This window comes from Diceros bicornis, chromosome 7 (genome assembly GCF_020826845.1).
Source record: "Diceros bicornis minor isolate mBicDic1 chromosome 7, mDicBic1.mat.cur, whole genome shotgun sequence".
Classification (NCBI taxonomy): Eukaryota; Metazoa; Chordata; class Mammalia; order Perissodactyla; family Rhinocerotidae; genus Diceros; species Diceros bicornis.
Genome location: NC_080746.1, coordinates 77,855,894 through 77,879,258, shown reverse-complemented (window position 1 = coordinate 77,879,258; position 23,365 = coordinate 77,855,894). Strand labels below are relative to the sequence as shown.

General features: G+C 37.0%; 1 protein-coding gene across 7 annotated transcripts in view; it reads right to left on the bottom strand.

The window, feature by feature from the left end:
- Window positions 1–5,411: 5,411 nt before the first annotated feature.
- Window positions 5,412–23,365, bottom strand: part of PRMT3 (protein arginine methyltransferase 3) — a 129,370-nt gene continuing 111,416 nt past the window's right edge. Inside the window, exons 15-18 of one of the 7 annotated variants that reach the window (XM_058546136.1) lie at window positions 22,493–22,543; window positions 22,218–22,305; window positions 20,505–20,543; window positions 18,209–19,668 (exon numbers count right to left, since the gene is read on the bottom strand). In XM_058546136.1, the coding sequence (XP_058402119.1) occupies window positions 20,517–20,543; window positions 22,218–22,305; window positions 22,493–22,543 (166 nt within the window). In that variant the 3' untranslated portion in view covers window positions 18,209–19,668; window positions 20,505–20,516. Of the gene's footprint in view, window positions 6,602–18,208; window positions 19,669–20,504; window positions 20,544–22,217; window positions 22,331–22,492; window positions 22,544–23,365 lie in introns of those variants that run through there. The other 6 variants (XM_058546138.1, XM_058546135.1, XM_058546137.1 and 3 more) reach the window with 6 other exon arrangements.

Sequence of the window (23,365 nt, the reverse complement as noted above, 5' to 3'; positions counted from 1 at the left end):
GTGGGGAAAGCCAAGCCAAATGTTTCCAGAAGGACAGTGATCATCAGCATCGAATACTGCTGGTAGGTCAAGTAAAATGAGGGTTGAGAATTGGTCACTGGAATTAGCAACACGTGGTTCACTGGTGACCTTGATAAGAGCAGTTTCAGTGGAGTGGTAGAGGCAACATCCTGGTGAGAGCGGGCTCAAGAAGGATGTATACACAAGTGTTCACAGCAGCTACAACCTGGAAACAACCCAGATGTTCACCAACAGGTGAATGGAAAAACAAACGAGTAAAATGGAACAATATTCAGTCATAAAAGGGAATGGACTACTGACACACATCAACAGGGACAAACCTCAAAAACACTGTGCTGAAAGGAGCCGGAAATGAAAGGGTACATACTATGCGATTCCCTTTAGATGAAGTTCTAAAACAGGCCAAACTTATATTGACAGAAATCAGATTAGTGCTTGCCTGGGGAGTGAAGTGGGGAGAAATGTTAACTGCAAAGTAGCACGAGAAAACTTTCTAGTGTGAAGGAAATGTTCTAAATATTAAAAAGAGTGATGATTATAGGCATACATTTGCCCTAACTCATCATACTGTAAACATTTTGTTGTATATAAATTATACCTCAAGACAGTTGTTTAAAAAAAACGAGAAGAGAGAAAACAGACAGTGAACACAGACAACTCTGAGTGGTCCCAGCGTAAAGGAAAAACGCAAAATGTGGCAACAGCAGGAGGGAGAAGTGGAATTGAAAAATTTTTTAATAGGGGAAATAATAGCCTATTTGTATGTTAATTGGCGAGCAGCAAGGGGTATACAGGAGTCGTCCCGCTGAAGCAGTACCTTTGAGCAACCGAGGGAGTGAGACGTGGCAGGCAGGGCAAGGCTGGCCTTGGCGGGGTGTAGTGGAAGTTCACTGGGAGGGAAGGCAGCACATGGGCATAGATAAAGGAGTGTGTGTGTGTGTGTGTGTGTGTGTGGAAACCTGTGAAAGTTCTCCTCAGACTGGTTCTATTTCTTGGTGAAACAGGAAACAAGAACTTCATCTGAAAAAATGAGGGAAGAGGTCCTGGAGGTTGGAGGAGAGAAGAAAGAAAATAGCCATTGAGGAGAGTGGGAGACAAACAGACCAGGGAAATAAGGAATGACTTCTGGACACTTGAGATCAGGGGTCATGAATTTAAGACCAACCCAGTCAGCATGACTGAGTGTTCTCCTCCAGCCTCACCGAGCTGCACATGTGCAGTCATGGACTTGGATTTGGATCAGGATTGCGATTTAGCCAAGTGTACAGAAAAGTGCAAGACGATGGTTATAATGATGGACTATGGATTTGAAGCGGGGCAAGGAAGTAAGTGTAAACACGAAGAGGTGAGGGACAGGGAAAATGTGGTATCAATCGATGGATTTTGGTCTTGGCGGAGTTGAAGGAAGGATTGCTGGAAGTGGGACACTGAAGACAGTGAGCTGAAAAGATGGGTAGTTAGTGTGATACAAGCAGGAGTTTGAGTTCTGGTTTACGGCCAGTTCTAGAGGATGACCACAGGAGTGGCTGAGGTAAGGTAGAGGGCAAGATCATTGGATGAGGTCAATGAGCCAACAGGTCCGGTATAGAAGGCTCATCCACATGAAATACTGAACTCATTGATTAAGCAGGAGCGCGTGGGACAGTGAGTTAGGAGTTAAAATCTTCAAGGAATGAGGGAGAGTGATCTGGAGGTGGGGAGATGATAGTCACAGGTAAGGTGGTTGGTGTTATAATCTTGATGAGAAGAGATTAAAGATGGGAGGGGGGTAGGAAGGATTTTAGGGAGAATGGTTTATAACTGGCAACCAAAAGCAAGGAAGTCACCTACCTCACATCCAAGTCTAGGAGGATGAGTGGTGAGGGAGAGGACAGGCACCATTTAAGGGGTCTACAGGGGAGGCCAAGTCCTCAGGAGAGCAAGGGATTTTGGACAGAAAAGAGGGGATGCACAGAATTGCACAGAGATTAGAGATGAGGGATGCAGAATGAATCTGGAGGCCTGGGCTTCTTGTGACTGACGTGAGTTGGAATAAAGGGCATAATGATTAGTCCTCATGGTCCCAAAGCAGTAGTTTCAAGCTTGGGAGCGATGGCAGAGAGGGAGGGTAGGGTCCTGCCAGAATTGTGCAGAGTTCTTGGGCTTCCATATTCCACCTAAGTGGAGTGCCCTGATGGGTTCACTTCTAGTATCAGCGCTCTGCAGAAGTATTTCAGCTACTCAAATTTATTTTTAAGAACATATTTTAAAAACTTATTGAAGTTATATAACATTACAGAAAGTGTATCTATTAGAAGACAAAGCCACGCACAATCCAATCACCCTAACAAATTATTTTGTTTCCTCTTTCAATATTTTAGCATATGCAGGCTTTATCTTGTAATTAGTGTATCACAAGTTATTTTGCTGTTTTATCATAAGAGCTTTTCTATGTTGCCATGAGGACTTGATAATTATTTTTATTGAGTGCATAATATTCTATGAAGTGAATATAATTTACTTAATTTCAGCCTCCATTTGTTAGACTAATGTTGATTATTTTCATTTTAAATAATTACAACTAACTCAGTGATAGGCCATTTCTGTATATATTTAGCTACACTCTACAGCTAAATGAATGCTAACTGCTAGCCAAGATGTGGAGGCAATATATGAAAACCACTTCTTTTGCAGGCTTTTTTTTCCCCTTCCAAAACTTTATTGAAATGACAAGTGAATTACTAAGACACTTTAAAGGTCCTTTGCTTATTCATCATTCTGCTTGGAAAAGTTTACCTTTATAGCAAGAGAACAGACACAAAATCATTAAAAATACATGAGCCCCCAAGGCAACATGGCCTCATTTGATAGCTGAGCAGGGACTTTCCACACCTTCCCACGGTGCCCAGGGCATCAGCACAACTGGAGCATTCCAGGTGAGAACCAAGCAAGGCGGGCACTGAGGGGCCTCAAGGCATGTGGAAAAGTGCTAGCACAAAGCGGTTTCCCCAACTTTCTTTCCTAATGTTCCAGTTAGCTTCAGGTCCAGAGCTCTCTTAAAAACCCAGAGGTTAACAAGGTTCATGCAAATCCTTTCTTACAGGCTCGGAAGTCCTTCGTTAGCTGAGTTAGTTTGTAGCTTGTGCACGGGCTTCAACCCTCTCTAACTTTGAAAAGCTCTGTTTGCACATTTCTCTGGTCTTATGAAAACTTTCTAAATAAAGTTGATAATCAACTACAAAGTTTCAGTTTACTGATTACACAGGACACTAAACCTTAGAATTCCAGACACCTGTCTCAAGAATGTAAATAGCGTGTTTAAAAAAAAATTTAGGGTAAGTCTTGGTCAATCCTCTAAGTCTTCACAAATGGAGTACCTCCCCCAGTTGCTTAGCTTCACATTTAAAAAAAAACCATAGTCCTTGTAATCTGTGTTCTATTGTGTGTATCTTCTCTGCCATGGCCATTAATGAGTTGTATGAGGAAAGCCTCTACTTGCAGTATTAGCTATCTCTACTCCAATAAAATTGTATTTACCAAAACGGGCAGTGGGGTGGATTTGGCCCCAGGCTGCCGAGTTTGCCAGCCGCAGTAGACAATGCTTGACCTCAGCCATCTCCCCGACCTTGCCTTTCACCACAGATTCACCACAGTCCTGCATACTTGATAGACACTTTTGAGATATTCTGCTACACAGAGGAATCTGAATACGCGGACGTTTTGGGGATATATTACAGCCCAGCAGCTTAAATGACCATTTCTGGCACGGCCAGCAGGAGCTAAACAGCCTATCATCCTGTTTTAATTTCTCCTATTGAATGCTCTTAGCAGTACTGTTACATACTTCGCCCACTCGACAGCATGACTGGTGAGACTAACGTGGACTGATCTCCAATTGGTAACTTCACACATTTTCGACATTCCATTTTAAGAAGTGAGAGAGGCAGAATGCCGAAAGACACAGGTGGACCACACTGGTTACTCTAGATTAAGTGATAAGAAAGCAAATAACTCTGTGGGACAGAATCGCCCTCCCCCTCAAACGGGGATGACTTCAAAGTTAAATGAAAGCTCCCTGATGTATTGAAAGTGTGTTCCCAGCAATTGGGGCTACTTATTGGACCACTCTGTGCAATGCTGTACACACTCCAGTGTCTGCTTCCTTGGAACACTCCTTCCAAAACGCTCTGTTCAGAAAATACTGCTCTACTGAACACAGATGACTATTATACGCGGATGAACCCCACACACGACAACATACTGTTAGTTTTCACAAAGTAAAACAAGAGAGAAATGTATTTTCTTAATGGAAATAAAACAAAATCCTTGGGACAGAGTAATCTGCTATCCATAAACGCCCATCTGCACAGCACGAGAGGACAATGTATTTATCATTGTCAAGGGCTGGGAAGAACTTATTTTTCACAGCAGTTTAATGGCTGAAATTCCAATTGCAAAGCTAACATTTGGACTCTCATATTCTCATATGAGAGAATTTAGATACACCAATTAGTATTTAGGTACACAAATTAGAATGTTTCAGCCTGGGAAGGCTAACTGAAAAGAACAGAGATCCACCAACTATGGCTGGGCTAGCTATAATCGGGAGAAGAAAATAAAAAGAGCCACTGGGTGAAAATCCCATGAAAATCAAACAGGAGTTTTGAAGAGAAATCATTTTTGAGAAATACCTTTTAAAACAGTAGAAAATATTTGTTATGCACTACAGGAAAGAAAAACAAAAAACGGGATGGTTTTTGGTTACTTTAAAAACCCATTATATCTTCTTATGGGTTCCCTTATTTTTATCACCCACCTTACTCAGACTTGTACGTGAAGCCATCCCAGACCAAACTGAAGGGACTTTGAGCTGTACTATCAGCACTGCACACTTCCTGTAATGGTCTGAATTCAAACACATGGTGAAAGCAAGCGGGCGGGCTTAACCCAGTGAGAACAGAAGTCATGCTTACAGACTTGGCCTGAAATACCATCATTTGAAGGGGTTAATTCTCCCATTGCTAGAAGTCCAGTTCTCTAATAAAGACCAAAAGACAATTTCTTTTTGATACGGATTTTGCTATATTAAACATTAATGTCCACTGTAATCTTCCCACCGTTCCTGTACTAGGGTGGTATTTGATGAGGCTGACGATTCCCAGACTGATCTAAGTAGATGCCATATTCTCTCTGCAAGGGGCCCTGACTGTATGATGACGACGATACCATCCCCTAGCACTGAGGGAGTGTTTTCTCTGTGCCAGGCACTGATTTAAGTGGCTGAAAAGTATTAACTCGTGAACTGGCAAATTCACGGAGGGGGAGAGAGGTTAAGGGGTACGACTAAGATGACACAGCAAGGAAGAGCTGGAGCCGAGCCTAGAAACCAGGTGCTGACTCCAGAGCTCGGGCTTCTCAACACTGCGTTTGTGCTCTTTGTGTGGGTCATGCTGTGAGAGAGAACCAGCTGTTGAACCGAAAAGAAGCACGTGACTCAGCGCTCCTTAAAATCCCTGTTTTCTTAAAAATGATTCTTTTCTTAAGACTTGTTTTAAATGTTTCTGATTTTATAAAAGGCTTTAATATGTTGGAATATCATTTTATAATGCTAATGGTTATATACATTTTATTGAATGTTTTTCTATTCTGCATTTCAAACCGAATCAATAATTGTAATTGACACAATTGTACAGAATGATATATTAAGTTACAAGTTTAACTCTGCACATAAATCTAGTTTGAAAAAGGTATTACATTAGTAAATAAGTACATATTTATCCCAATCTTTAAAAACTTTTATGAAACCTAGGATAAAGGTATTAAAATTAGATTTCCTGGGCAATACTAGAAAATTATATGTCCAAAGAATATTTGCAAAGAGGGAAGAAGCTATAAAATGAAAGGTACAGAACTACAGGATAATCAACCAAGCTGTCTTCAAAGACGATTTGTGGGATGCTCTCCTTTCCATATTTCAGTCCCTTACACTTGCTCTTTCATCTATTACATCCTGATATTCCAGCAAATAATACAAACAAGTCCTCTCCCTCAGAGAGGAAATCTGCAATAAGACGTAACACCTTGTATACAGTTACTAGCATAATAAAACAGCATCCAAATAACTAATCAATTACCAGTGTTTAAAATTTATAGTAAGAAACTTATTAAAAACAACAGAAGACTACCTCTGCTCCAAATTTAAGCCAATTTAAATGATTTTCAATATAGCTAAACTCAATGGAGGAGTTACATTTGGTTTCATCTTGCTGACCAGACTTCTGGGAATGTGATCATGCAGGTGGACCACTAGGACCAGTGGCTATTCTTCCTTAGCTGAATTACATCAGATTCCTACCACGCTTCTCCATACTGAGGGGACTCATTAGGAAAGGACCCATCATCCATGTGCTCACATAAAACCCCTCTCTGCACCTCCTACCCATCCCACCCCCACAATACAAACAGCAAGTTAGTGTGCTGTTGTGGCCTCTTCACTGGAGACTGTAAGTCTGAACTGAATTGTTCAATGTGAGGGTCACAATGAGAGAACGCGGATCTTTCTTATTCTTGTGGACTGTGATTTTTCCTTTCAAGGCTTCACCTATAGAAGAAAGGCAAAAAATAAGTTTAAGAATTCAAAAAATACAGTCTAGCAGAAAAGTAATAATGTATACCTAGTACTTCTTTTTTGTTGTAAGATGTTTCACTATTTTTTTTAACAACTTTTTTTTTTTTTTTGGTAAGGAAGATGGGCCCTGAGCGAACATCTGTTGCCAATCTTCCTCTTTTTGCTTGAGGAAGATGATCCCTGAGATAACATCTGTGCCAATCTTCCTCTATTTTGTATATGGGACGCCACCACAGCATAGCTTAACGAGTGGTGTATAGGTCTGCACCCAGGATCTGAACCCGTGCATGAACTTAACCACTACGCCACCAGGCCGGCCCCTTAACTTTTTAATTATTCTTTAAATTAAGAGATTTAATTTTCTAAGGTAATTTTATGTTGAATTTTTGAACAAAGCAGACCTAACTTACACACTGCAGGTGTCAATTCCTTGTGAAAAAGTGAGCAAAACTACTTGCTTGGGAGAGTCATTTTACTGCACGCCTGAGCATGAGGCCCTGTGGAGAGTCCCGGGCATAGAGAAAAAACAAGACATGGTTCCTGCCCTCAAAGAGTTCACGGTGAAGGGTGAAGAGAAATAGCTACACCAACAATTACACAACAGGTATCTGTTGTGTCTAAACTGTGCTGGAGGTGAGGACTGGAGATGGCTGGAAGGCAGTAAAAGGCAATGTTTCCCAAGAATTAATGAATGAATTATCTGAGGACTAAAGTCATGGTTAACTTAAGGAGTGTACATGGAATGGCATTTCAGGGGGAGAGAATATGCAGAGAGAGCCTTCAGGAAATGGCATTTTGGGGAACTGAAAATTACAGTTGGGAAAAAAATTTATATTTTATAGAGGCACATGACAAGGCTGTTGGCCTTTAAGGTACTAACACTGTAAATGGAAAACAGAACTTACACAGGTAAAACAGTAAACACAAAATATTACATATTTGTTTAAAGGCAAAAACTGATTCCCTGAAAACTTATCCTGTATGCTACAAATTTTATTTTACTCCAAAGTGGAATTATATCTATGTACTTTTCTGATTACAGATACTTCTCATTTAAGTTTTTTTCACTTATATACCAAGAGCCATTTAAAAACAACAAAAGATACTGATAAGATGTAATTGATCATCATTCCTTGCTTTACTAACAGTAAGGTCACACCAAATAGCTTCAGCTATAGCTTCGCAATCTGGATAGACACAGTGAGACTCCATATAAAAAGATGGAGGAATCTATATAAAACTATCCAAGTACTGAATCAGTATCTTATTTTTAAAAACCTGCAAATGCCCCACATTAAGGGATAATGAATCCGAATGTTTTTCAATATGGTAGTGAAATAGCAAAGTAAAATTTAACAAAACCATGTAATAGTTATATTTATTTCAGAATATAAAGATTCCATTACTGATACATTCTATCTATACTGCAAAAAAGGTAAGGCTTATAGTGTTTAACGAAAAATTAAGGAATTAGAATAATGGAAAAAAAATTATGTGGGCCAAGGTACATTCCACTCAGCCTAATATGACAATGATTTCATGTGCAGGTGTGTATGTTCATGTGTACATTTGGCTTTGGTGTTTATGTTCCCATATATTATTAAGAAAATGAAACAAAAGTACTTCATGTGCCATGCTCACCAACGGCCTGACAAGATCACCAGTGATGTAGTTCCACAAACTTTATGGAAAGCATCTATCAATAGATAATAATAATTGCTAATATTTATTTAACACTATTTTGTGCTAGCCATGTTCTAAGGCCTTTATATGACTTATCTCACTTAATGATTACAAAAATATCTCTATGAGGTTAAGTACATTTTCCTCACTTTACAGATGAGCAACAAGGTTCAGGAAGGTGTGGTAATCTGCCCAAGGCATACTGCCAGTTATCGGAAGCACCAGGATTTTAAGTGAGGCAGTTTGATTCCAGAGCCCATGTTCTTCAACTACATTCCAGCGCCTCCTTATCTCTATCTGAAAAATTGATTATTATAGTTTTAAATGTACTATAATGACGTGAAATAGCCAAAATTTTACTACCCTATATTTTTTTGTAAAAACATTTAGCCACTTTATAAAAATGTTTTATTAATATTAAAATTTACGTAAGTATTATTCCATAATAACTTTAATAAACTATCATATATGTTTTCTTTTCTGTTATGGCATTAACTTAGAGAAGAGGTGATAAGTATCTTCAACAAAACTAAGAGACTTTCCAATTTTGAATATGTAGGCAATATTTTATTGCTTCTATTTTTTTTTTTAAAGATTTTTTTTTTAATTTATTTTTTTCCCCCCAAAGCCCCAGTAGATAGCTGTATGTCACAGCTGCACATCCTTCTAGTTGCTGTATGTGGGACGCAGCCCCAGCGCGGTGAGAGAAGCGGTGCGTCGGTGCGCGCCTGGGATCCGAACCTGGGCCGCCAGTAGCGGAGCGCGTGCAATTAACCGCTAAGCCACGGGGCCAGCCCATATTGCTTCTATTTTTTAATCAATTTTTAATCTGCTATTTTATACCAAGAATCATATCCTGAATTTATCATTTACTGATACTGAAATTGGAAATGAGCAGCCGCTATATGATAAACTGATGCTGGTTTTATCAGTACACGACAGAGAAGAATAACCACCAACTTGGTTGTTGGGTTTAAATTACTGTTATTGAATTATCAACACTGAAGTCAACAACTGTCGATTTTACTTCGTGGCTTGTTAGTTCCTTCCCATTTATAAACAGTGTGTTAGTGTAAATTACTTAATTTAGTGGCTTCTATAAAGTAGTTCATACGTATGAAAAGACAGATAATGTATACCTGAGATATAAAAATAATAAAACCACCTCCACAGACCCAACATCGGGCTGGAACCTTACCAAAACCACTGACGCCCCCTACTATGTCCCTCCAATCACATCCCCTCTAACCTCCAGTGATAATCAAGATTCTGATATTTTGTTACCATTTCCTATTCAAAATAGTTCCACTTTATAGAGATGTATCCTTAACAATATATTGCTTTTATTTGTATTCTTTAAAACTTAAAAAATATTGTATTTCTTATTTTCTTCTATGGCTTATTATTTCATTCATCACTTGTGAGATTAATCTCTGTTGAGGCAAGTAGCTATATACTTCATTCATGGTCACTGCTGTGTAGTATTAAACTGTATTAATAGCCCCATATTTATTTATCTGTTCTTCTGTTAAATTGTTTCCAGTTTATTATAAATGATGCTGCTATGATTATTGTTACATATATGTGTTGTGTCCTTAAGACGACAGTTTCTCTAGGATGTAAACTGCAGAATTGTAGGGCATACACACGCTCAAATTACTATCTAATGAAAAATGGGCCTTTAGTAAACTTCATCTATTCATAGAAAAGCTTTCTTTTCAATATAGAAGTAAAGAGTAACTCCTTTATTGAGAGTATATATCAAAATCTGAGAGCAAATATGATAAAAAGCAAACAGCAGCACTTAGATTAAAGTGAGAACACAGCAAAAATACCACTATCACTATATTATTTAACATCATTCTTTTTTTTTTTTTTTGTGAGCAAGATTAGCCCTGAGCTAACATCCGATGCCAATCCTCCTGTTTTTTGCTGAGGAAGATTGGCTCTGGGCTAACATCTGTGCCCATCTTCCTCTACTTTATATGGGATGCCGCCACAGCATGGCTTGACAAGCAGTGCATTGGTGTATGCCTTGGATCTGAACTCATGAACCCCGGGCGCCGAAATGGAGCGCGAGCACTTAACCGTTATGCCACTGGGCTGGCCCCATTAACATCATTCTTGAATATTCTACCCAATGCAATATGACATGAAATGGAAATTAAGAATACAGATGTAGTATTAGGGGGAAAAAAGGAGATAAAATTAATTTCAGGTGTTATTTTCAGTGAACGAGTTCCAGAAATCTGCATTGAGTCCTCTTGAGACTTTAGCTAAATACTAATCTGTGCACATATAGGGTGAAATTCCATGATTCTGAGCAAAGAACAACTCCTAGGGAGCAATCAGCTGAACAACATCCAGAGCTCACATAGGGCTGGGAGATGTTTGAATTCTAAGCAGCCCGACTAGAAGGAACTTGTTGAACACGCAGGGTAACTCACTAGAGACACCAGAGAGATTATGTGTTAGCATTAAACTATCCCAACAGTAAAGTTTACTCTAGTGTTCCCTAACAAAGCTCTAAAACATGTTTTGTAAAAACCAAGGTAATCTTTAAGTAACTTAATTGCATGCTAAAACAAACTTTAACACTTTTTAAAGGAAAGTAAACAAAATCCAAACATTTATCAACATAACATTTACAATGTCTGACATCCAATTAAAAATTTCTAGATATTTAAAAAAGCAGGGCCGGCCCCGTGGCTTAGGCAGTTAAGTGCGTGAACTCCGCTACTGGCGGCCCGGGTTCGGATCCTGGGCGTGCACCGACGCACCGCTTCTCCAGCCATGTTGAGGCTGTGTCCCACAAACAGCAACTAGAAGAATGTGCAACTGTGACACACAACTATCTACTGGGGCTTTGGGGGAACAAAAAAAAAGGAGGAGGACTGGCAATAGATGTTAGCTCAGAGCTGCTCTTCCTCAGCAAAAAGAGGAGGATTAGCATGGATGTTAGCTCAGGGCTGATCTTCCTCACAAAAAAATAAATAAATAAATAAATAAATAAAAAAGCAGCAAAATGAGGCCTAGAAGCAGAAGAAAAATAAGTTACAACAACAAAAACAACACATCAAGGCACATCTTACCTGACTTCCTGAAAACCAGTGATAAAGAGAAAAACCTCTAAAGCATCCAGAGAAAAAACACATATTACATACAAGGGAAGAGAGAAAAGAGTGAGCTCAGAACCTTCACCAGCTGGACACGTCTTTGAAGTGATGGAGGAAGAAAACCCAGCAACTAAGAATTCAATATCCAGCACAAATCTCTAAAAAATGAAGGTAAAATAAGGACTTTTTTCAAAGAAACAAAAGCAAAAAATTCTTTTCCAATAGACCTGCACTACAAAAAGTGTTAAAAGAAGTTCTTCAGACAGGAGGAAAACGATACCACAAAGAAACTTGGATCTACACAAAAGAATCAACAGTGCCAGAAATGGTAAGAATTTGGTAAATATAAGACATTTTTTCCTTTTTAAAATTTATTTAAAAGATAATTAAATATTTAAAGCAAAAATAGTAACAATGTATTGTGAGTTCAAAACATTTGGGTGAGAGAAATGTTTTTTAACAATAGCACACAGGATCGGAGGGGGTAAATGGAAGCATACTGTTGTAAGAGTCTCGGACCACAAACGAAGCGGTGTATTATCATTTGATGGAAGTCTATGATAAGCTAAAGATGCATGTTGGAGACTCTAGAGCAACCATTATAAAAAGAAACCCAAGACGTATAGGTAAGTAGTCAAGAGTGGAGATAAAATGAAATAATAAAGAATACTCAATCAAAGAAAAAAAAAAAAGGAGAGGGAAAAGCAGAATGACAGAGGAGATAAATAGAAAACAAATGGCAAATGACAGAATTAAATCCAGTAACACAGATAATAACATTAAACGTAAATGTGTCCAATACACTTTACATAGAGACGTAGGCTAAAAGGAAGGAGAAAGATATTCTATGTAAACATTAATCATAAAGGGGCTGGAATGGCTATATGAATTTCAAACAAAATTGACTTCAGAAAAAAATATAACCAGAGATAAGGAGAGACATTTCAAAATGACAAGTTGTTCAATTCATACATGAGATGTAACAAACTTTTGCATGCATAAAATCACAGAGCTTCAAATGCATGATGCAAACCTGACGGTACCATAAGAAAAAACAGACAAATCCACAATTATCGTTGGAAATTTCACCTCTCCCTTGTTGACAATTACAATAACAACTAGACAGAAAATCAGAAAGAATATGGAAGACTTGAACAACACTATTAACCAACTTGACCTGGATGACATCTACAGAACCAAGACAGATCATATGCTGGATCATAATACAAATCTTAGTTCATTTAAACGTACAGAAATCATACAGAATGTGTTCTCTGGCAACAACTGAATAAAATTAAAAATCAGTAACAGAAAGGTACTTAAAAAAATCCCAAAATATTTAGGAATTAAGCAACAGACTTCTAAATATTCCATAAATTAAAATAAAAATCACAAGGAAAATTAGACAGTATTTTGATCTGAATGATAAACGAAATACAACATATAAAAATATATGGCTTATAGCTAAAACAGTGCTTAGAGAAAAAAATTTATAGCTTTAAATGCTTACATTAGAAAACAAAGAAAACAGGTCCAGAGGTCTTCACTGGTGAAATCCATCAAATGTTTAAGGAAAAATAATACCAAATGTACACAAACTCTTACAAAAAATAGAGGAGGGAATGCTCCTCAACTCATCTTTTGAGGGAAGCATTACCCTGACACCAAAACAAGATAAATTCATTACAAGAAAACTACAGATAAATATCCCTCATGAACATAGATTAAAAAATCCTTTAAACAAAAGAGAAAAATCATATGATTGTCTCATGAAATGCAGAAAAAGCATGTGACAAAATTAATTTATAACAACTTCCAGCAAACTAGGAACAGAAGGAGTCTTTCTCCACCTGATAAAGGGAACCTATGAAAAACTACAGTTGCATCATTCTAAATGGTGAAAGACTGAATGCTTTCTTCCTAGGACTGGGACTGAGGTAAGGATGTCTACTCTGACTACTTCTAATTAGTATTCTATTGGATGTCCTAGTCAGGGTATTAAGATGTGGAGGAAGAAAAAAAGGATACAGATAACAGTCTTAATACTTACAGACCACATGGTCTTCTACATAAAAAAATCCTAAAGCAATACGCAAAAAAACCTACTAGAACTGTAAGATGGTTTAGCAATCTTAGGATATAAGGTCAATATAAAAAAAATTAATTGTATTTCTACATGCTAGCAATGAAGAATTAGAAATTCAAATAAAAAAATAGCATTTACAATAGTATCAAAAAGCATACAATATTTGAGATAAATGTAACAACATATGTGCAAGATTTAGTCACATAAAACTAGGGAACAGTGCTCAAGATGATCTAAGTAAATGGGGAGATACATTTTGCTTGTGGATGAAAGACTCAATACTGTTAAGATGTCAATTCTCCTCAAAGTAATCTATAGATTCAACACAATCCCATTCAAATTCCTAGCAGGGTTTTTTTTTGTAGAAATTAACAAGTTCATTTAAAAATTTAAATGGAAATTTAAAGGATCTACAGTAGTGAAAACAATTTTGAAAAAGAACAAAGTAGGAAGACTTACATCATCTTATAAGGACAGTATCTTACTGGCATAAGGACAGACACACAGATCAATGAAACAAAACAGAACTCAAAAATAGACCTATATATATGGACAATTAACTTTCCACAAAGGAGCCAGAGTAATTAAACGGGAAAAGGATAGTCCTTTCAAGAGATGATGATGGAACAATCTAATACACATTTGGGAAAAGACGAAACATTGCTCTTAAAATTATCATGAAATAGATTATAGACCTAAATGTGCAAGGCAAAACTATGAAATTTTTAGAAGAAATATGTAAGAAACACTGTAATGTTAGGGTAGCAAAGACTTCTTAATTAGGAGACAAAAGCAAAAACTTCAAAAGACGTTAAGAAAATTAAAAGACAGGCAGGAACTGGGATAAAAATATCTGACACAGAACTTGTATCCAGATATATAAAGATTTTTATAACTCAATAATAAGATGACAAACAACCCAACTAAAAATTGAGCAAAATATTTTAACAGAAAACAAAAAAAGATACAAATGACCAATAAACATACGAAAAGATGCTCAACGTCTTCAGTCATCAGGCAAATGCAAATTAAAAGCACAGTATCACTACATATACAATAGAATGGGTTAAATTAAAATGACTGACCTTTTTGCTAAGTGTTGACAAGGATGTGGAGCAACTGAACCCACAACTGTGGTAGGAATGTTAAATGGTACAGTCATTTTGAAAAAACTGCTGGTTTTTTATAAAGTTAAATATACACTTACTATAAGACCCAATAATTCCACTCCTAGGTATTTATCCAAGAGAAATGAAAACATACATCTGCACAAAGACTTACATGAATGTTCACAGCAACTTTATTCATAATGGCCCCTAACTGAGAGCAATCCAAAAGTCTAGCAGCAGGGATTGCATAAGTAAACTGTAGTAAGTCCATACGAAGGAATAAAAATGAACAAACTACTGATACACAGACGAATCTCAAAAACATGCTAAGCAAAGAAGATGGAGTATAATTACTTTGACACAAAATTCTAAAAGAATACTAATACTTTAATATTAGTAATATAATGACAGAAAGCAGATCAGTGGTTGTTTTGGTCTGGGGAGTGGAGTTGGGGATGACTGACCGACCACACAGGGGATCAAGGAGGAACTTTTTGGAGGGATGTAAACATTCTACATTTTTTGTGTGTGTGTATGTGAGTAAGACTGGCCCTGGGCTAACATCTGTTCCCAATCTTCCTCTTTTTGTTGAGGAAGACTGGCTCTGAGCTAACATCTGTGCCCATCTTCCTCTATTTTGTATGTGGGACACTGCCACAGCATGGCTTGATGAGCGGTGGGATTCGAACCTGCAAACTCCAGGCCGCCAAAGCGGAGCCTGCGAACGTAACCACTACGCCACCGGGCCGGCCCCAGTATTCTACATCTTGATTAGGGTAGGGTATACATTTGTTAAAACTCACTGAACCGTACAATTAAAATGTGTGCACTTTTACTGTATGCAAATTATAGAATAATGCTGTTTAAAAAATGTGGTGACTTAGGAATAACTCACAGAAAAATGGAAGGTAGTAGAGAAACCAAAAGATCCAGTATGGAGATTCAGTACCTGGTAAGTGGGGCATTTTAAATCACTGAGGAAAGAATACACATCCAATAGAAATGTGTAAATATAGTAATACAATATGTTTTAGTAAGTCAGAATCCAAAAGGAAAAGGCTGAAGATTTGATTATACAAAAATGAAAAAAATTCTATAAAGCAAGATACTTTAAAGAAAGAAAAGCAAATTAAAACAATGTTAATTCTACTTCTTAGAATAGCAAAGATTAAAAAAAAAGCGAATTTTGATTCGATTCCTGAGGATGGACTATCAGAAGTGGAGTATCTTAAAGGCATCAAGTGTATTCCAGTTTTACATTCCTGTCATCTTCATCACCATTAGGTATTATCAGAAACCAAACAACAACAACAAAGGAATGAAAGAAAACAATAAAAACACCTTTGTTATTTAGATACTGCTTTGATTTGCATTTCAGTGATTATCAGTGGTGACGGGTATTATTTCAAATGTTTAACCACCACCTAAAAAAAAAAAATCCTTTGTACATTTACCTTAGCGATTTTCTTGTTGATTTATATGAGCTATTGCTGTAAATATTTTTTACGGCACGTTCCCTAATGGTTGTTGCTCTTTGATTTAGCTGCCTTAGAAGTGTTAAAAAAAAAAAAAAAAATGGGGGCCGGCCCGGTGGCGCAAGCGGTTAAGTGCGCGCGCTCCGCTGCGGCGGCCCGGGGTTCGCTGGTTCGGATCCCGGGCGCGCACCGACGCACTGCTTGGTAAGCCATGCTGTGGCGGCGTCCCATATAAAGTGGAGGAAGATGGGCACAGATGTTAGCCCAGGGCCGTCTTCCTCAGCAAAAAAAAAGAGGAGGATTGGCGGATGTTAGCTCAGGGCTGATCTCCTCACAAAAAAAAAAAAAAAAAAAAAGAAAAAAAAAAAATGTAAGTTGCCTTGTTTGTAAATTTCTATTCAATCTTTAGTGTAAGGGTCAAAATGGAAATGTTCCATGGCGCTTTTATAAATGCAGGTTATCAAATTCTTCAAGTTTAAAGGATATATTTAAGAGTTCCATGTATTCCTCAACTTAGAAATATAGCTCGAGTCAAGATGAACTAGTAATGGATACTTTTGCTAAATTTTCACAGAAGAAAAAATTTTAAGCGTCAATATTAAACATAACATCTGAATAATTAAAAAGTCAAAACATTAATTGCCTTATAAGCTGATATTGTAAATTTCATGTCTTAAAATGAAGTACAAGTCAAATAACTATTTCTTTAATAATCCTCATTTTAAAATGAGGGTGCAAACAGCACTTATCTAAGTTAATTAAATAGCATGAAGGGTCACAGTAATAAATACATAATTCACACCACTGAACTCCCTTCAATTGTTCAAGCCCGACTGAAGTGCAAGGCAGTGGCTGTAATACCAGAATAGATGGGAGTAATTAATCAGTGTCAAACAGAGATAACGTGACTGATGCTGCTCAGTGTGTACACCGCGGTGAGAGCGGCAAAGGACACTCCCTGGAGCTGAGCTGCACCACCCTGCTTTTCTCACGGGCAGACGGCTATTAGTTGACCACAAGGCAGTGTCACAGTTCAATCAAGAACAAAACTGATTTCATTTCAATTCTGTTCTAGTGGGTTTTTGGCAGTGTTTACTTTAAAATTCAGATCTTTTATTGGCTTTAAAAACATGATAAAAATCTGGCTATTTATTTCTCTTTCTCTATATATACCTAGTAAGCTTTTATATGATGGAGAATCCATTTCTTTTTTTTCTTTCATTTTCTAACTCTAAGCTTTAATAGTGATAATTCACTCTTGGTTCACTCTTGGTGTTATACATTCTGCGGGTTTGGACACAGGTATAATGACATATATCCATCATTATAATATCATACAAGGTATTTTCACTGCCTTAAAAATCCTCTGTGCTCTGCTTATTTGTAAACTCTGCCCCCGGCAACCACTGATCTTTTTACTGTCTCTATAGTTTTGCCTTTTCCAGAATGTCATATAGTTGGAATCACACAGCCTTTTCAAGATTAGCTTCTTTTCACTTACTAATACGCATTTAAGATTCTTCCATGTCTTTTCATGGCTTGACAGCTCGTTTCTCTCTTTCTTCTTTTTCTGCTGAGGAAGAGTCACCCTGACCTGTCACCTGTGCCCATCTTCCTCTATGTGGTACGTGGGCTGCCACCGAGTGGTGCAGGTCTGTGCCTGGGAAGCAAAGCTGGGCAGCCAAAGCAGAGCTGAACTCAACCGCCAGGCTGCGGGGCTGGCCCCGACAGCTCGTTTCTTTTTAGCACTGACAGTGTTCCATTGCCTGGATGTACAGATCATTCATGTTTAATGTAATTATCAATATGTTTGCATTTAAGTCTAATATCATACCATTTGTTTTCTATTTGTCCATTTGTTTATGTTCCTATCTTCTTTTGAATTGAATATTTTTTCAGGATTCCATTTTATCTCCACTACCAGCTTACTAGCTATACTTTGTGGTTTAATTTAAAATATTTTAGTTGTTGCTCTGGGGTTTACAACGGACATATTTAACTTATCACAGTTTCCCATTCAATTGCTGTAAGTACAGTGTTAAGAACTTCACAATATATTTCTATTTTCTCATTAATTTTTTTTATCATTGTCATACATTTTATATCTCCATGTTTTGAAACCCACAATACATTATTATTTTTGCTTTAAATAATCAATTACCTATATTTTAAGAAATTAAAAAATGAGAAAATAAAAGCTTTTCTATGTGCTCACACATTTACCATTTCTGGCATTTTCCATTCCTTTGTTTAGATCCAAGTGGATATTTTTCTCCCACTTGAAGAACCTACTTTAATGTATCTTGTATTGCTGGTCTGCTGGCGATTAATTCTTTCAGCATTTTTCTTCTGGAAAAGTTGGTCTTCATTTTTGAAATGTATTTATCCCAGATGTAGAATCTAGGTTGACACTTTCTTTTAGCACTTCGAAAACGTCATTTGATTAGCATCTGGCTTACATAGTTTCTGATGAGTATTCTGAAGTAATTCTTTCTTTGTTCCTTTTTATATGTTTCCTTTTTCTCTGGTTAATGTTAAGATTTTTTTTTTTATTATTATTATCACTGTTTATCAGCAATTTGCTTATGATGTGCCTTGGTGCTGTTTTCTTTGTGTTGCTCCTACTTGGGATTCACTGAGTTTCTTCAATCTGTGGGTTATAGTTTTTATCAAATGTAAGAAAATTTTGGCATTATTTCTTCAAATATATTTCCTGCCCCTGCTTCTTCCAGGGACTTTTATTATTACATTTAAGTTTGAGTGCTTCATATTTTCCCAAAGGTTACCATGGATACATTCATACTTTTAAAAATCTTTTTTTCCCCTCTCTGTGCATCATTTTGGATACAATTTATTGCTGTTTCTTCAAGTTGACTGATCTTTTCTTCTACCATTAATTCCATCAAATGACATTTTCACTTCAGATATTGTAATTTCCATTGCTAGAGGTTCTATCTGGATTTTAAATATCTTCTCATATTCTCATCACTATATTAATATAAAAGTAGTTATTACATGTTTCAATATGCTTGTGTGCTAATTCCATCACTTCTGGGTCTGTTTCTATGGACTGATATTTTGCTGCATTCAACGTTTGCTTGAATGCTGGCCATCATGAATTTTATGTTGAGTGTCTGAGTTTTGTTGTTTTCCTTTGTTGCCATTAAAGTTACTTGCAGTGCAGTTTTTTCCTTTCAAGGCTTTTTTTAAGCTTTGTTAAGGAGCTTCCAGAGTAGCCTTTACTCTAGGGATAGTTTATTCCCACTATGAAGCTATGGTCCTTCTAGAATCTCTACTGAATCAAGTCCAAAAGGATTCCTCACTCTAGCTGGCTGAAACCTGAATATCCCACAGCCCTGTGTAAACTCTGAGAACTGTTTGGTTTGGAGGTGCCACAGCTGCTTTGCCTGACCTCTGGCATTTCGTCCTACATATATACATCTTAGCACTCATTTAAACTCAGGGGGACATTCTGTGTAGATGTCTAGAGCTCTTTGTCTGGTTAGCTTGTCCTCTTCAGTACTCTGCCCCACAGCTTCTGGCTTCTATTCACTAGTACTATCATCAGAGGCTTAGCAGGATTGTAAAAAAAAAAAAAAAAAAAAAAAGGTGTTATATTTACTGATATGATCCTTTCTTCATACTTCCATAGCTGAGCATGAGCACATTTTCCCTACTCTGGAATTTCCCTTTCAGATCTTTCCTCAGGTTGTGCTATTTTTAGGGGATTCTAATATTTTGTGTTGTATTGGCCTTACTACTTAGATACAAGTACATACACAATGGCACTGAAAGAAATATAGAATGTAAATGGTACCAGAGAGCAACATTAGAATCACATACCTCCTTCATAGTATTCTGAAAAAGCCAAATCAATTACTCTAAGGATTACTGGGTAAAGAATAGTCAGGATTTCAAAATTTCACTAGACATCAAATAATATTTTGTTCTAAGTAGGTGGGAGAACATTCAAATGCTATCTTAAATCTACCTCAAGATTAAGACATGAATGAGTTAGTACTGCCTTTAAAATTCTAGCATTAAGACAACAAAATGATTACAGTGAAGAAAGCAACATTTTCAAGTTTCCAAATATCAGTCCAAATACCAGAGCTACACAAAAACAAAACAAACGAGGCTGTGAAAGGATTTCGTGTTTGCCTCATTTCAGCTGTGCTGTGCTCAAGCTTTCTGAAGAAAGAGAAAATGCCACCATCAAGGTTTTATTTCCACAGCACTGCAGCCTCAGAGTGAAAAACCGACAACGAGGTGCCGTTTTACTCTAATGGTGGTTATTTGCATCTAGTGAGTCCAATTTATGATGAACAGTAAAATCGCAACTATATTATAATTTTATAAAGCATTTTAAACATATAGAGAATAATATAATGACCATCTGGGACTCACCACTCAGCTCTGTCAAATCTTAACGTTCTGCCGCAGTTCCTTCAATTTTAAAAGAAATAGTTCACATATATGGCATTGAACCCTGTTTGTAGCCTTCCCTGAGCCTAATTACTATCCTTCTCCAGAAGTAAACGCTACGTTGAATTCAGTGGTGATCATTCTTAAGTGTTTTCTTGCGTTTACTATGTGTGTGTCTGTATAGTTGTTTTACATGTTTTTAAACTTCACATAAATGGGTATACTGTAGGAATCATCCTGCAGCTTTTTTTTGTTCAATGTTGCTTTTGATAGACACACACACACGATTTACTTAATTTGCTATAGAGATTTTATTGTATGTAACTACCATATTTATTTATCTTCTGTTGATGGACATTAAGGTTGTTTCTAATTTTTCACTTCTACAAACCATACTGTCGTGAAGATTCTTGTACACAGGTTGTGGGAGAGAGTGTTCAGAATACACACCAAGGAAAAAAATTGTGTGGTTGTAGGGATGGTACAACTATACTTAATTTGATGATATCAAACTGTTCTCTAAAGTTGTACCAATTAAGACCACCAGTAGAAGAGCATAAAAGATCCATTTGGCTACATTATTGCCAACACTTGGCACTGTTAAGTTTTACGTATTTTTTTTCCAATAGTGATGGATGAGAAACAGTGTCTTAAAGTTTTAATTAGCTTTTCCCTGAGTCACTAGTTATGTTGTGCATCTTTTCATTGAAGTTTGTTGTATACTCAGCTTTCCTACAGTCAGGAGGCTTTCAGTGAAGGCGGGAGAAGAAGACTTATATGTAATAAGCAGTTTAAATAAAAAAAATTCTATAATCAAATTCTAACTTTTGGAGCTAAGTGTGTAGGTATGTAAGAACTGTAAGTGCTCACATAAGTGAAAAATCACTGGGGTGTAAAACAAGGGAGTGTAGAATTGGACCTGTCCTTGAACACTACGTAAGACCTGAGGGGTGGACAGTAGAGAGCATTCTAGGCAAATGTATTCTGAACACAATAACTACTAACCGACTAAAGAGACTGACAGTCTCTTTAATTTATACTTTACCTCTATTGGTGACGTTTTTCTTTGGTCACTTGGAAAATGAAAATATTTTCTTTTAGTTATATTTGCAACTTAGTAAATACTAGTTATTGCTTAAAGAAAAGTTTTCTGAAATATTTTGTCATATTCAAAATAAGAGCTATGTAATATGTCACATACATTGTAACTGGCAGAAATTAGATTTAAATCAAGTTTTCTTTAAATTACTTCTTTAATGAAATAATATGCCATCTAAAATTTATGTAGGGGCCGGCCCAGTGGTGTAGTGGGTAAGTTCGCACAGTCCGCTTCGGCAGCTCAGGGTTCACAGGTTCGGATCCCAGGCATGGACCTATGCACCGCTCATCAAGCCATGCTGCGGCAGCGTCCCATATATAAAGTAGAGGAAGATGGCCACAGATGTTAGCCCAGCAACAATTTTCCTCAAGCAAAAAGAGGAGGATTAGCAACAGATGTTAGCTCAGGGCCCATCTTCCTCACTCACACACACACACAAAATTCATGTAGATGGTAATCTCTAAGAACACCTTACCTTAACATCTGTTATACTGTGTCAAATACAGTGGGCACATAAACAGTGGTTGTAGAATGAATGAATATTGTTTATTTCAGAATGAATAAGACATGTTTCCCCCTTTACTTTCCTTTCTTACCTGCTTTAACTGAAAATGGCTTTTCCAACAGAAATATTGTTTGTTTCCAGTGTGTTTTGGTACTCTGGGGGCCCGTAGAGAACACGACCTGCATTGGTAGAGTTCAAAAGTATCTGATGAAGTACAAGATTTTTAATATCATGGTACATTAATCTGCTACATCAAATACAAGCTCCAATTGCTTACAACAGCAAAATGCTTATGATCAAACACCTTGGGGCATAAAAATACAATATATTTCACATAATTCTTATGGGAAAACTCATGATACTTACTCTGTTGTGGCAATTCTTCTCAAAATATATATCAAAGTAGCCAGCAACTGCCTGTTTTTTTAAAAAAAAGGAATATAAATAATTATAAAGTAATTACATGACATAACAATTAATTATTCAGTCTTTTAAGACATGGCAAACAAGAAACCATTTCAAAGACCAGATACCTCTTAAACTTACGGCAAGCCACTGTTTTTCCTGGAAAAGATGTTATAAGTAAAAATAAAGTAATATAATTTGGCTTTTTCTCATAGAAACTACATAACAATAAGGGTAACAAGGTTAATCAAATAACCAATATGTGTTTCATTAGAGAAACGATCATGGTAGACTACTGGAAGGTGAGAGACTACATGGAGAGAGGGGCTCAGCTGGCCCCTGGCCAATCCAGGCTCTCCCACTGAGATGCTGCCTTGTGCATTACGCCATCTTGGACCCTCCAGCTCTACTCAAGTCTCCAGACAATGGCAGCAGCATGAGAGACACCAGGATAGAGCAGCAGCAGAACTAGTAGATAAATCCAGTCCAGACTGCAGAATCATAAACAAATAAATCCAACTGATTGTGACTTCAAGGCACTAAGTTTGGGGTTGGTTTGTTGCACAACAATAAATAACTAAAACATACTCTTTTATACAAAGCCAACTCAATTTCTCCTGATCTCGTGTTTTAAAGCAAAGTACTATGAATATTTTTATGATGAGATCAACAGAATTTTTAAATGTTATGTATTTTTTCTGAAAATAAAATAAAAATAAATAATAGTACTTAAATAAAAGTTATGTTTAAGCAAATACCCAAAGGAGAAACTTCAAAGTAACTCTAAGAGTTACTGTGATAGTACAAAAAGGTCTCTAAAAGAAATCAACATAT